Consider the following 13119-nt stretch of genomic DNA (forward strand, 5'->3'; position numbering starts at 1 on the left):
ATCCCCTTGGTTCGCTTAAGACAAGATCGCGGCCCGTTGTCGCCCGCGGGCGCCCCCTGGCGCGCCGGCGCCTCCGCGCACCCACCCGGACCCCGGCCGCGCCCCCCGGCTCCATCCACCGCCCTCGCCCCCGTCCCGCTCCCTGGCTCGCCCGTACCTGGTAGTACCCGAACTGCCCCTGCTGCCGCCGCCTCCTCACGCAGTAGTAGGCGACGCCGGCAACTGCAGCCAGCGCCAGCGCGAAGCACAGCGCTGACAACGTCCCCGTGGCCACGGAGCCCGACCCCTGTGCACCGTTCACCTGTGCCGAAAACAGAGGCCCCGTCACGGCGCTGCCCCGGCACAGCGATGGCACCGCCCCTGCTGCTGCTCCCCAGGGGGACCGTAGGCAGCCCTCCCAAAATGAGCCACGCCAGAGAGCAGAGGACGAGGCCAGTTCTTGGGATGACTCTGTCACATCATCCCCATTCCCAGGCCTAATGCCAGCCCTCTTCATGCCCCAGACTCACCTGGCCAAGGTGAACGACGGGCAGTGGGATCCTCAGTGGCTGTGCAATCACATGAATGATGCCATTGAAAGCTATGATGTCCCACTCCACAATCATCGTGTCATTGATCCCCTTGGCGTCCTACAGCACAGGACACAGATGATGTCACCCGCCCAGAAAGGCTCCCCATCATTCCCTGTTTCAAAAGAGATGTGGTGAAAACTTGTGGGCTTTTTTTACCCTCTGCCACAGCTAAACCTACTGCATGCTCTGTACTGTTGCTGGCTGGGAGGTCTGAGACATGGAGGTCATATCCTGACTGGGATGGGATGATGGTGCCCGTCGTGAGGTTGAAACTGAAGAGGACAACATTGCTGGATGACACGTGGAGCTTCAGTTCTTCTCCTGTCAGTGTCTGAATGAGCACCAGGGCACAGGATGAGAAATGGATGAGTTGGTCTCTCCCCTTCCCTGCTGCTGTGCAGCTCCCCAGCCAAGCCCAGACTCTCCATGGCCACAGACAGCCCCATTCATGGATAACACGGCACAGAATGACTGCACAGAGCAGAGGGGATTTACCACCCTTAGGATTGCCAAAGCTCAGCTGGAGAAGGCTCTGAGCATCCTGACCTAAACATCTCTTCTGAGGAAACGGTTGGACTGGAGACCTCCAATCCACTGGCCCCCTCTGACCCACATTCCTCCTCCTTCCCCAGACTCTTTCATGCCAGCTTTGATGACACCTGCTCTCCTCTGGGGCTCTGATAGTTCATCTCTGCTTGCTTACCTCATTATCTGCAAAGCCAGAATTCAGAGGGACAAAGAGAGTTTTGGGAGCAGAGGCATCAGACAAATACATGAAAAAATCCAGTCCTTCTTCTGTGTCATTGGCAAAATTGAGCAACATCTGGAAGAGATGGGAGATCTTCCCCATCAACACAGTGCTGGCAGCACAATGTTGTCACCTTCCCCTGCCCAGGAACCCCCCAGCCCTGGAAAGAAATCCCTTCTGTGTTTGTAATCTCTATCTTGCACACAGACCAAACCCCAGCTCCTCCCTGTTCCAGCTGATCCCTCCCTCTGCCTTGCTGCTCCTGCAGACCCAGGAGAGCACTGCTTACGGAATAGAAGGTGGAGAAGCGGTCCTGGTCTGCGAGCACATCGGGGAGTTTCCCGCTGCACCAGTACCCATCTCCCACAAACCCATCACGGCAGGTGCAGGTCACATCTGCAAAGGAACACCAGGGTATGATTGGCCTCACCAGAGCCACCTGCCCCAACCACCTTTTGATTTCTGGATACCCTCATGGACACGGGCATGGGGAGAGGGGGTGTGCCTGGCTGCCCTCATGCTCCAGGGCAGTTCCCTGCCTGCTGCCCTGACACAGCACTTGTGCCCAACAGGACTGTCCCCAGGAAAAGTGCAGGCACTACTCACCCTTCTCCCGGTAGCAGAACGCATCCCAGGTCTCACTCAGGTTGCTTCGGGAGCCATAGTCCACAATGCCCACATGGCTGGACCCACAGCTGGGGTTGGGGTAGGCTGTGGGGTATCCAGCTGTGCCATTGTCCAGCCAACCCACCAAGCACAGATGGAATCCCATCTAGAAGAGGAAAATCAATGATTAGATTAAAAACAGCTCTGTCCCGGCTTTTCTGCCCCAATGAACATTCCCATTGTGCCTCATCCAACATCTGCCCAACACCTAAAGTGTTGGGCACAGTCACAAGTCCCATCCCAGTGTGACTGGCAAGACCCAACAGTCCTGTTTCATGGATGTGGATGGAGCAAACAGGGCCTGGCCAAAGGGATGAGAGGTCACCCACCCACACATCATCCCCTGGGCTGGCCCAGGCCCCAGGAGACGCAGGGCCTGTCCCAGCCCCACAAGGAGACAGAGCCACCCCTGCCCTGACCTGCTGTGCTGCTGCCAGCTGCTGGAATGTGGCCAGGGAAGCACCTTCTGCAGCACAGGCTGCCTGAGCCTGCTCGTAAGTGAAGTCGTACTTTTTTCGGGGTGACTGCAGGTGAAACACACCCATGGTCTTATCTGCAAAATACCAAAGCCCAGGAGCATTAGTACAGGGCACACTTAGCCACCTCCCTGGGCAGTCACGTGGGTCCCTGTGTGACCGTGGGCAGCACTGCCAAGGACGGTGGGATGTGGACAAGGCACAAGTGAGGGAGAGGCTTCCTCTGAGCCCCTTGCCTTCCACAAGGGAGCTGGTGCCACCAGAGGCCATCTCACATCACATGGGAGCAGATGATGGCTCGTCCTCCCCATATGACATGTAGGGAAAAGGGAAATTTGAAAACCATGCCAGGCCACAGAGATCAGTCTCTGTCCCCTTGGCCATCCCACCCTCCAGCTCTCCTGAAGGCCTTGGATGGGACCAGGCCAAAGGTGAAGAATGAGGGAATGTGGCCTCTCCATGGAACATCATCCCTGGCCCTGCAGTGCTGAGCACCCTCACCATGGAAATGCAGGTCAGTGCAGATGGCCTCCCGATGGCACTGCCCGTTGTTTTCCAGGCACCGGTCCGTAGGGGGCACGACCTCCTCCAGGCACTGGATCCCATCACCGACGTAGCCCCGCTTGCACTCGCAGCGCCGCTCGTTCTGCAGCACAAGGGAAGGGTGGCAATTGTGTGAGTGCAAATGCAGATGCCAGCTGGGGATCCTTGGATCCCTGCGAAGATGGGGATGAGCCTTCAGAATGCCTCTACAGCCTGCTAGGACTGTGACAGAGCTGTGAAAGGCCACATGGGCCTGTCCTGCCCTCACACCCAGGCAATGTCACATTGAGTCCTTGGCATGTGCTGTTTGTTTGAGCCGAGCTTTGAGGTACGTGGCTCGTGACTCTTGTGCTACACCATGCTCCCAGTCCCATCTTCTGGCCTGTGGTGATCAACTTTGGTTCCTCTGCAAAAATGACCAGCATTGTCCTTGATGGACCATCCAGGAGCCCCCAAAACAGCCCAGGAATGACACAACTGACACAGCTTTTGCTCCTTAGACAGAGGAGCAGGGAAAAATGGCCTCAGCATAACATCCCCAGAACCATCACAGCAGCACAGCCCCTGCCTGGTGGTAAGGACCTGCAGGATGAGAGCAGCAGGGGGGGACTTTGCCACATGGCTGTCCCAGGGCAGCCAGCTGGGCTGTTCTCCCAGGCACGCGGATGTCCCGGCCCCAGGGGCCGCGCTCACCGGGCCGGTGCTGATGCAGTGGGCGTGCTGGCTGCAGTCCCCGTTCCTGCCGTCGGCACAGCGGTCGATGGGCTCGCAGATGTAGCCGTCACCTCTGTAGCCGGGGCCGCAGGTGCAGGACACGTTCACGCCCGTCTGTGAGCACTGTGCGTGCCTGGCACAGCCCCCATTGTCCTGGCTGCACATGTCGATCACTGTGGGGGAAAGTCCTGGGTTAACTAGAGCACCCCATGAGGTGTCCTGGGGGTCAGCCTGGCTCTCCTGCCAGTCGTCACCCCAACGTGGCCAGCGGTAGATGGTCACCTGCTGTCCTGCCCTGTTGTCCGCTTCCCCCCCGCTTGCCACCCCTCCAGCCCAGCCCCCGTGGCTACCCCGTACCTGAGCATGTTCTCCCATCCCCTTCGTAGTGCAGGTCGCACTCGCAGAGGTTGCCGGCGCGGCAGACGGCCTGAGCGTGGCACGGGGGGGAGCAGGTGGGTGTCACGACTGAAACCAGAACACAGGCGGCTCACAGTGACCGCAGCGCTGTGGCACGGGCACCGCTGCCACCACCAGCCTCTGCCCCAGGCCCCCTGCCCCACGCTCCCACCTCTCTCCCTCCCCCTGTTCTCTTCTGCAGGTGCCTTGCCCAGAGGTTTGTTACTCCATCAAATACACCTCAGACCTTCACCTCAGCCTCAAGCTCTTCTTTGAGCACCTCTGAGCTCAGGGACTTGTTAATGATTCAGTAGAGCTTTCCTCCTCTGCCCCCTCCTCACCACCCCAACCCCTGTGAAATTCAACAGCATGGGCCAGATCTCAGGATGAGCCTCACAACTGAGAGCTCCTTTTTGGAGATACTTCTGAACAGCTGCTTGAACTAGCCAGCTCCTGGGAAAGCAGCCACATGGCATCGGGTCCCAGGGAAGAGCAGATGGGTCCCAGGGAATAACTGAGCATCCCCTCACCCAGTCTGGTTTCACAGCGGTCCCCAGTCCAGCCCTCGGCACAGAAGCAGAAGCCGTCACCGTGCAGGCCTCCATTGCACACACCGTTCTCAGTGCAGTTGCACTCTGTGAGGAATGGACAAACACACCATTTATGCCTTGGTGGAAAGGCCCTGGGACAGCCATGTGACAGAGGTGTGGCATTGTGGGCAGGTGTGAAGGTGGGCACAGCAGCCTGACACATCCCTTCCTGCCACCGCCAGCCCTAGCCCCCTGCCACACACGCCCTTCACAGAGGAAGAGAAGCCTCCGCACCCACAAAACCCCATCACTCCTCTCCCCTGGGCATTTTTGGAATGTGTTTCTCACTCTGAAACATTCCTTGAGACCCTGTGATGCCCAGTTTGGGATGGGAGGATGGAGGACTCTCTTTTCCTTCCCTTTTTTTTTGTCTCACGCGGGCACAAGTCCCTGCTGAGCATGTCCCAGGAGATGCTTTCTCTGTACAGGGCTCATCACAACTTCTGTGTCCCCCAGCTCACAGTACAGTGGAATACTTTCTCCCAAACTGGGCTCTCAGCTCTGCTTGACAATGACTTGTGGCCTTATCAGCCATGGGCTGCAAGGGGGTCAGGCCAGCAGCTCTCCAAGCAGCCCCTGTGCCACAGCCCCTCTGTGCTGCTGCCACGCCCAGCCGGTACCTCGGCACTCCGGGCCATATCTGCCGGGCGCACACAGCTCGCAGCCCGTCCCGATGAACTCCTGGCTGCAGTTGCAGATCCCTGAGCCGCTGATTTTGTCGTCACACGTCCCACGGTTGTTGCACGGCGCCTCCAGCCCTCCTGGGCATGCTGCAAATGGGTCACCTTAGTGAGGCTGTGGTAACAAAGGGACCCTGTGCTGGAGGGGAGCCACCCGGTGCCCCCCACAGACCCCGCACACCAGGTGCCCCTGAGCTGCTGCTCACGGGGTGCTCGGACCACAGACAGCTCAGCAGTCAAGGCAGTGAGTGCTGGGGACATCCTATGACAGGAAAACTTAGGAATGGGGGCAAGAGGGACAAATTTGTCACAGCTTCCAGCCTGGGAAGAAGCCCTGCTGTGATGTGCTGCATCTGCACTGACCCCACACTAACAGCAGACTCACCCAAGGACGTGAAAGCTGCCATGGCACAGAGGGCAGATGCCAGGGAATGGTTGAGGACTGGCAACATCTGGGGGTGAGTGACATGTCTAACAGCCACCCCCAGCAGCCCTGTGCCCAGGGCTCTTCACGGAGACAAGGTATTCTCCAAGGAAAGGGAACTCCCTGTTATAATCCCAGGATATTGCTCCCTGCACCTTCTACAGGCTGGGGCTCCCTGTCTGGGGTTTTGCCCGTCCTTGTCCAGGGAAGCACACTGATGGATGTGGATGTGCTGAAGCAATAATGCCACCTTCCCACAGGGGACACGGTGGCGTGGCTCTTACCCCGACACTCCCGGCCATAGTGGTTGGCACAGCACTGTGGGACCCACTGGCTGGAAACGCAGCTCCTCCTGCAGCCTCGTCTCAGAGGCCCCCTGGAAGAGAAGTGTCTCCTGAAGGGGTCCCACGGGGACTGTGGCCACACCGGCCGCAGCATGGAGTTGCGGTGGAACAGGAACGTGTTCCTCAGCAGGTGGTTTCCGTAATAGTAGCAGCGCCTGGTTTCCCCCTGTGAGCAAACAGGCAAAACACAGAGTTCGCCACACTGGTCACTGACAACTCACCTGGATGTTTCCTGTGCCACTTATTCAGTTTTATGACAAGTAACAGAGGCTTCCTAACATGTGCTGGGGCTGGTGACAAAGGAGCCCCAGAGGAACCTCAGGGTCACGCCAGAAGCCTGCAGTGAGAGGTACAGCCACTGCCTCCCAAGGCTGCTCACCGTGGGATCACTGATCCACTCCCAAACTGAGCTCTTTGGCAGTAAAGCACCCAAAGCCACCCCCACTGCTCCTGGAGGGACCCCTGTGCCACTGTCACCCGCATAGGGCTGACCAAGCAAAGACCACTGGACCCCATATTTTTCAACCCAGCTCCTGCATGGCTTGGGGCAAGGCATGGACAGTGTGACTGAGCTGAGGGCTTGCCACATGCAGGTGGGCCTTCATTTTTCTATTAAAACATGAGGGGCACGTGGGTGTTGTCATCAGTCCCCTAACAGGCCCCCCTGGTGACAAAGCTGTGAGATTTACCCGTTGAACAGAGCCAGCAGGGCAGGGTGGCTCGAAGCCACAGAGTCCGCAGTTCTCTGTAGATGCCTGTGGAGGGGAGAAAGAAACCTCACAACAACTCAATATGTGCTGCTGCCTCTCTTGGCTGCTCAGAGCTTTGCCAAGGAAGAGCAGCAAGCCCTCCCAACATCCCTCTTCCTAGGCACGGGGCTGCATGGGTGGCCCAAGATCCTCATTCACCTCATCACAAGTGCTTACCTGCAGCTCAACAAAGGTGAACTCATCACACCGAGATCCCAGATCAGGTGGCTCCAACAGTCTATCAATGCCATGAGCAATGCCCCCATTGAACTCTATGTGCCTCTGGGTGATGGTGGCATCGCCGTTCCCCACCACAATCTCCCCCTAACAGAGGAAGAAAGGAACTTGTGATTCTGGTACATCCTACATCCAGGCTGTACCACTCAAAAGTTGCCCAGTTTTGGCTGCCATGGCTTCTTAATCAGCCCAAGAACTCCAAGATCTCTGTGCACACATCCTTGACCACCGTTTCCACTTAACACTTTTCACAGCCACCTCTCCTAAGGATAGCCTCTGTCCATGCAGCATGTGCTCTGTAAAGATTGTGGCACCACGAGGTTGTGCATGTGCAGGTACCACACACCTCTGCACTTCCCTGCCAGCTGGCCACACCTTGTAGCCAGGAGAATGGGGTGTCCCAGCCTGCAATCAGCCCAACTCTGTGTTCACTCCCTGCCAGAAGCACCAGTTGCCCCGTGGCCATGCCCAGGAACACTTGCTCCATGGGAAGCCAAGCCTGGAATCACCAACACTCACCACGTGGGTTTTGCTGCAGCTGAATGAGATGGTGGAGCCGTGCATGGTCCGTATGGTTTTGACTTGGGGCACATTACCAGCAACAATCTAAGAGGGAAAAAAAAGAATGAGAAGGAGAGACTGGCAAAACTGGCAGTTCGTGTTAACAGATGGTGAGGACAGGGGTCAGTGGCCAGCTTCAGAGGGGTGTGATGTGGCAGTCCCTGAAGCTGATGTGGGTGGCACAGCAGAGCTGTGCTGGGTTAGTCCCAGATTCCTGCAAAGTGGGAGGCCAGTGTGAAAACACAGGCCCTGGCTCTGCTCAGCTGGACTCTCCCCTTGTTCATACCCCTGTAGATAAGGGCCTGTTTGTGAGCCTTGCAGCTCCCCAGAAGCTGCTGACAGAAGGTTTCAGCTCAGCCATCGGAGTGATGCTGTAGTTGCCTCAAATGCTCAAACATCTTTGTGTCTTCTCAAGACAGCTGACATGCTGTGTGTTCCATGGCAGCAAAGTATTTGGCAAGGTCACTCTGACACAGTCATAGCAGGCTTTGGAAGCTACATGCCTGTGTGCCATCACATGTACCTTTGTGTCCCTGATCATGTGTGCCTTGAGGAAGGAGGCCAGCACGTCCCGGTGCTCTCTGCGGTACAGAAACTTCTGCCGGCTCTCCGGGAGGGCGCTGAACGCGGCGTCCGTGGGCCAGAACAGCGTGAAGGGTCTGTGCACGGGGTCACCGAGCAGCGGCAGCAGCTCCGCATCCTGCCCGGGAGCACAGGGACACAAAGGGAAAGCCCCGAGCCCACACTGACCCTGCACAGGCACACAGCACCTCCCCCAGAACAGCAGGGGCAGGGGCTCACCTGCAGCAGCTTGCTGTAGATGGTGTAGCCAAAGGCCTCGGCCACGTCCGTGATGTTCTGCTGCAGAGGGAGGAAAGCAAACAACTGACACCAAGGGTTCCCCATCCAGGACCAGCAATGCATGGGAGAAACCAGACAGGCAACAACTGCAGTAGCTAAACGTAAGTTTATCTCTGTCACCATCATGCTGTTGATTTGGCCTGGAAAGGGCTGGCATTCAGCAGCCACTACTTTTCTGATTCATCCTGGATAGACACTGCTATGGCAGGAGCTGGGATGAATTCCAGCACTCCGTTGTGCTGCACAGAAAATGTGTTATATTCTGTAAAATGCAGGATGTACAAGCCCCTGTTGCTTGCTTAAGTAGTCACAGAGAGGCATTGGCAAACTCATGCTGCAACCTGCTCTGTGCTGGAAAAGGAGTCTGATGGTTGGCATGGGACATGATCCTCCTGCCTACATCCAGAACTGTTGTTCCCTAGTGATGGATAAGGCTCCTTATGTTCCAAATATGGCTATGCCACAAATGCTGTCACCTTCACAAGCCAAATCCGTGGCCTCAGACAACCCCTAAGCAGTCAGGAACAGGGAGGAAGAGAAGCTCAGGCAGCCTTGGGCTGAGGCAGCACTGCTGGGAGAGAGATCCTGTCCCTGAGCTCAGCACAGCCCTGACGCCAGGGCACAGCTCCAGCCTTACCCGTGAGAGCTTTGAGGAGATGTTATGGCCCACCAGGTCACTGGGGATGAGGATCTTGCTGATGAAGTGAATGACCCCATTCACACCCACAATGTCACTCGTGACCACTTTGGCTTCCTCGTTGAGAGTGATGCTATTCTGCGAGAGAGGGGACCTGCTGAGGCCTGCACAGCCGCGGCACTGCCCCAGGAGTGTCTGTGGGCCCAGGCAAGTCACTTGCCACAACCACAGTGCCTTCAAATGACAGAAAAAGTGACATCCTGACAAGTGGGACAGCAAAGGGAATTACCTCATTCACTGTGATCTTTATTTTGTGGCCAGATAAAGATGTAAGGGACTCCTGGCCTTCCAGGTCACTGAAGAGCAATTTCTGGCAGCCCACCATGTGGTAGCGAAGCAGGTCCCGGAGGAGACCTCTGCTCTTCCACTCCTGAAACTACAGACAGAAAACAGGAGGGAGGTCGCACTAGGACACTTTGCCTTGCACACAGGGCCCCCAGCCCCAATGAGGAAGACCTGGATTGCCTGAGTTCCCTCTGACTCATCCCTGCAGGGAAGCAAGTCCTCCCAAAACACACTGAAAGCACAAAACCATTTGAGAGCTTTGGGAAATTTCAACCAGCTTGACTAGTCAGTGATGGGGTTAGGATATTCCATTACATTGACACCAAAAAGCTGCCATTCTCTTATTCCTGATGAGGAGGAAGAGGTCTGTCACAGACGCATGGAAGCCTTGCTGTTACCAGCCCCACAGGCACCAAAGCCTCTACACATCACTGATATGGCATGGTGCATCTGAGGCCCACAAGACATCATCTCCAACAAGGGTCTCCTTACAAGAGGAGCCATGTCCACCCCTGTCCAGGTTGTCTCCTCAGTGAGATGCCTCCAAACTTTTGCTTTTACACTGATGGAGAACAGGGGATGCCTTTAACTCTCCATGGTGCAGCCCCTTCGCTTTGATTCACTGGGCAGAACAGTCCCAGAGGTGACACTGCCCTGACTGCAGCTGTCAAACACCTGACAGAGCTTGGGATGGGAGGGCACTTACCACTGTGGTGTTTCCTATGAAATCTGTCTGTGGGACGAAGACAGTGAAAGGCCCTGCCCCACTGAGTTCTTTGATGCTTTCTGCCTGTGTTAGAAGAGCATTTGTGGGAAGGGAAGTAGAAAACATTGTTCCAGTTAGCAAGACTCTTTGCAGAAAGCCCTAGGTGTGATTTACTACCCAGACACAAGGACAAAGCTGTCACCAACCTGTATCATCCTAAAGAACACGGATGCATCTGGAATCCTTCCGAGCTCCTTAAACAAAGGGAATCAGCTGGTGTTAGCAGGGTCCTTTCCACTTGCTCCTCACCAACCAGCACAGTGACTGGCTCCTTCCACTCCAGGTCAGTCTCCCACCCCAAAGAGACACCAGTTCTCCTGACATACCACAGCAATCTTCCCTCCCTCCCTCCCTCACCAGCTCTGCAAGCACAGATGACAGGGATGTTGCAGTGAGCTCTGCCTGCACCATTCACAAGTGCTGCAGGATGGAGTGGACAGAAGATGGAAGCTGGCTGATCCTGCAGCACCTGTCTCATAGGTAACTGCCCCTGTGCTCATGGGACATCTCGAGTGCTTCACAAAATCTCTGCTTTAACCTCACTGCTGCCACTGCCAGTTGTGGGATGCTGCCCAAAGGGCAGACATACCCTGGCAAGGCAAACACCCTCTCCTCACCACCTTGACTTTCTGTAAGAGCAGAGGCACAGGCAGTCCATCTCTTTTCTTGTGACTCTGCTGTGGGCATGAGCTTTTCTTTGCCACTGCCTGAAGAGGTCACCAGCTTGCCCAAGGACAGCCATTGTATGGGCAAGAGAACTGGACACAGACTGCTGCCCTTGGGTCCCAAGTCCTGGCATGGCCACAGGAGACACCTGCCCTCATCCCACTGGGCAGAAGTGAGTTGCCTTGGGAAAAAACAAGATCACTGCTATTTGTTTATGACATGAAGCAAGCAGTCCCCTGGAGGTATGGCCAACATTACTGACAGGAGTAGAGTTCCCAGCATGGCTCCCTTTGGAGCAAAGTGACTTTGCCATGATTCTCTCCCACAGCTGGCACACCAAATACACCTATGATTTACAGAGAGTTTGCTCAAAGCACCTGTCTCCTCTCCTATACCACACATGTATCGATGTGACACCAAGATCTGCTCACCCTCTGGAGAGGGGGGAGTGGTTTGCTGCAGGACAGGGGACATGAACACAGAAGGTGCAGCACATGCCTCTCACCTGATGCACTTTGCCACGGCAGGTGAAGCCATCTCCAACACTGTGCCAGGAGCAGGAGCAGTTGCGAGTGCCAGGGCCCGTGTACTTGCAGAACCCAAAGGGACTGCAGCCTCCATTGTTCTGGCAGAGAAAGCAAAAGGCTTCTTGGAGGGGCTTCTCCAACCACCTGAACTGCTGCTTGCATGTGGGAGCTGCAAACTACATCCAGCCCAGTGAAAGGAAACCATCCCTCCCCACTGTTTAGTGCCTTACAATAAACCTCACCCAAATTCTCAAGGGCTTCCCAGCACCAAATCCTCCCATGAAATAAGACTTTCCCACCTCACTTTGGAACACAGTGATGACAAAGCCCATGATTCAGAGGGACAGTTTGACATGGCAGCGATGCCGTGAGCACAGAACCCTTTGAAGCTTTTGCGCACATCCCGCATGAAACGGACACAAAGGAAAAAGCCCACGTGCCTCCAACCCTATGGCCCTCTTTCCACCCTGAGGGAATGCTGGGTGACTGACATAATTGCAGGTGACTGCAGGAGGCAATGGAAACCAAACACACAAGGAAATCCTTCAGTGTGTGGAAAGGCAAGACCTCAGCTGCAACCAACCAGGTTAGTGCTGTTCTTGCTGTTAACTCCTGGGAGAAAGGAACACTTCCAGGCTGTGGTCTTCACCTCTGGAAGCAGCAAAATGCAGACATACCTGTTCACACAAGTTGATGGGGTTGCACTGGCTCACACCATCCCCACTGTAACCAGGCAGGCAGTTGCAGGCGACCTGGAGAGAGAACAGACCCCTGGGCTCAAACTTGGACCCACAAGGGCTGCCCTGGACCAAAGGCATGTGGTGTAGCACCCATTGCTGCCTCCATGAATAACCAAGCTTGTGTCCACAACAAATATAACCCGAGATTTCCTTCAGCCTCTGGCCAGCAAAGCCATCTGCTCTCATGGAAACGGCAATGTTTTCATGCTCTTGCCAGGCAACTTCTCTACATGGAAGGGAGTAAGCACAAAGCAGGGCTCTGCAATGAACAGGACTGTCTCTAAGAGGATTACACAGCTGTGACAACTTCCAGAATAATGTTGTCCTGATGGCCACCCTACACACTCACCTTCTTTGGGCCTGTTTTGATGCACTCTGCATTGGTGTGGCAGCCCCCATTGCTTTCGAGACAGAGATCAATTTCTGCAGCAAAACAATAAGGCCAAGTTATTGCTGAGGACTGCTCAAGGCAGCTGGGAACTGGTGATCCAAAGAGGTATTGGGAAAGCAACGGGGAGAATTTTTCCAGCTTGGGGAACATTTTCCTGGGAAATTGTCTTTTGATAGCAAAGGAATAATGTGCAACTGCAAATTTACTCCTGACACATGTGGGTCTCTGAGCTGTGATAAATCTGCCCACAGAAAATTCCAAGCCTGTCTGGGTGTGCTTTAAAGAATATGAGAGGACTGGATTCTCCCTAGCTCCATCTTCACCTCAGAGCACCACTGTGGGAGACTGCCCTCACCCTCTGTCTCTGGGCCTCTCCATGACATGCATCAGAGCAAGAAACCTTGCAGGGATCTTTTGGTTTGAGACCAAAACACTGGTGTTTTAGTCTGAAACTCCCCTTAGTATTGATGCTGCCTCTCTGTCACC

General features: G+C 55.6%; 1 protein-coding gene across 1 annotated transcript in view; it reads right to left on the reverse strand.

Moving 5' to 3' along the window:
• STAB1 (stabilin 1) overlaps positions 1 to 13119 on the reverse strand; it is a 51891-nt gene that overhangs the window by 456 nt on the left and 38316 nt on the right. Inside the window, exons 43-67 of the mRNA XM_042017909.1 lie at positions 12592 to 12665; positions 12180 to 12254; positions 11481 to 11600; positions 10456 to 10503; positions 10250 to 10333; positions 9488 to 9634; positions 9199 to 9336; positions 8502 to 8561; positions 8224 to 8400; positions 7659 to 7745; positions 7080 to 7226; positions 6843 to 6908; positions 6094 to 6319; positions 5326 to 5475; positions 4646 to 4750; positions 4077 to 4184; positions 3699 to 3892; positions 2964 to 3108; positions 2406 to 2539; positions 1927 to 2092; positions 1610 to 1716; positions 1276 to 1395; positions 751 to 903; positions 510 to 629; positions 86 to 301 (exon numbers count right to left, since the gene is read on the reverse strand). Of these exons, the coding sequence (XP_041873843.1) occupies positions 86 to 301; positions 510 to 629; positions 751 to 903; positions 1276 to 1395; positions 1610 to 1716; positions 1927 to 2092; positions 2406 to 2539; positions 2964 to 3108; positions 3699 to 3892; positions 4077 to 4184; positions 4646 to 4750; positions 5326 to 5475; positions 6094 to 6319; positions 6843 to 6908; positions 7080 to 7226; positions 7659 to 7745; positions 8224 to 8400; positions 8502 to 8561; positions 9199 to 9336; positions 9488 to 9634; positions 10250 to 10333; positions 10456 to 10503; positions 11481 to 11600; positions 12180 to 12254; positions 12592 to 12665 (3167 nt within the window). The remainder of the gene's footprint in view (positions 1 to 85; positions 302 to 509; positions 630 to 750; positions 904 to 1275; positions 1396 to 1609; positions 1717 to 1926; positions 2093 to 2405; positions 2540 to 2963; positions 3109 to 3698; positions 3893 to 4076; positions 4185 to 4645; positions 4751 to 5325; positions 5476 to 6093; positions 6320 to 6842; positions 6909 to 7079; positions 7227 to 7658; positions 7746 to 8223; positions 8401 to 8501; positions 8562 to 9198; positions 9337 to 9487; positions 9635 to 10249; positions 10334 to 10455; positions 10504 to 11480; positions 11601 to 12179; positions 12255 to 12591; positions 12666 to 13119) is intronic.

This window comes from Corvus kubaryi, unplaced genomic scaffold, assembly GCF_017639235.1.
Source record: "Corvus kubaryi isolate FWS band 111438036 unplaced genomic scaffold, C.kubaryi_AGA036_p1.0 124, whole genome shotgun sequence".
Lineage (NCBI taxonomy): Eukaryota > Metazoa > Chordata > Aves > Passeriformes > Corvidae > Corvus > Corvus kubaryi.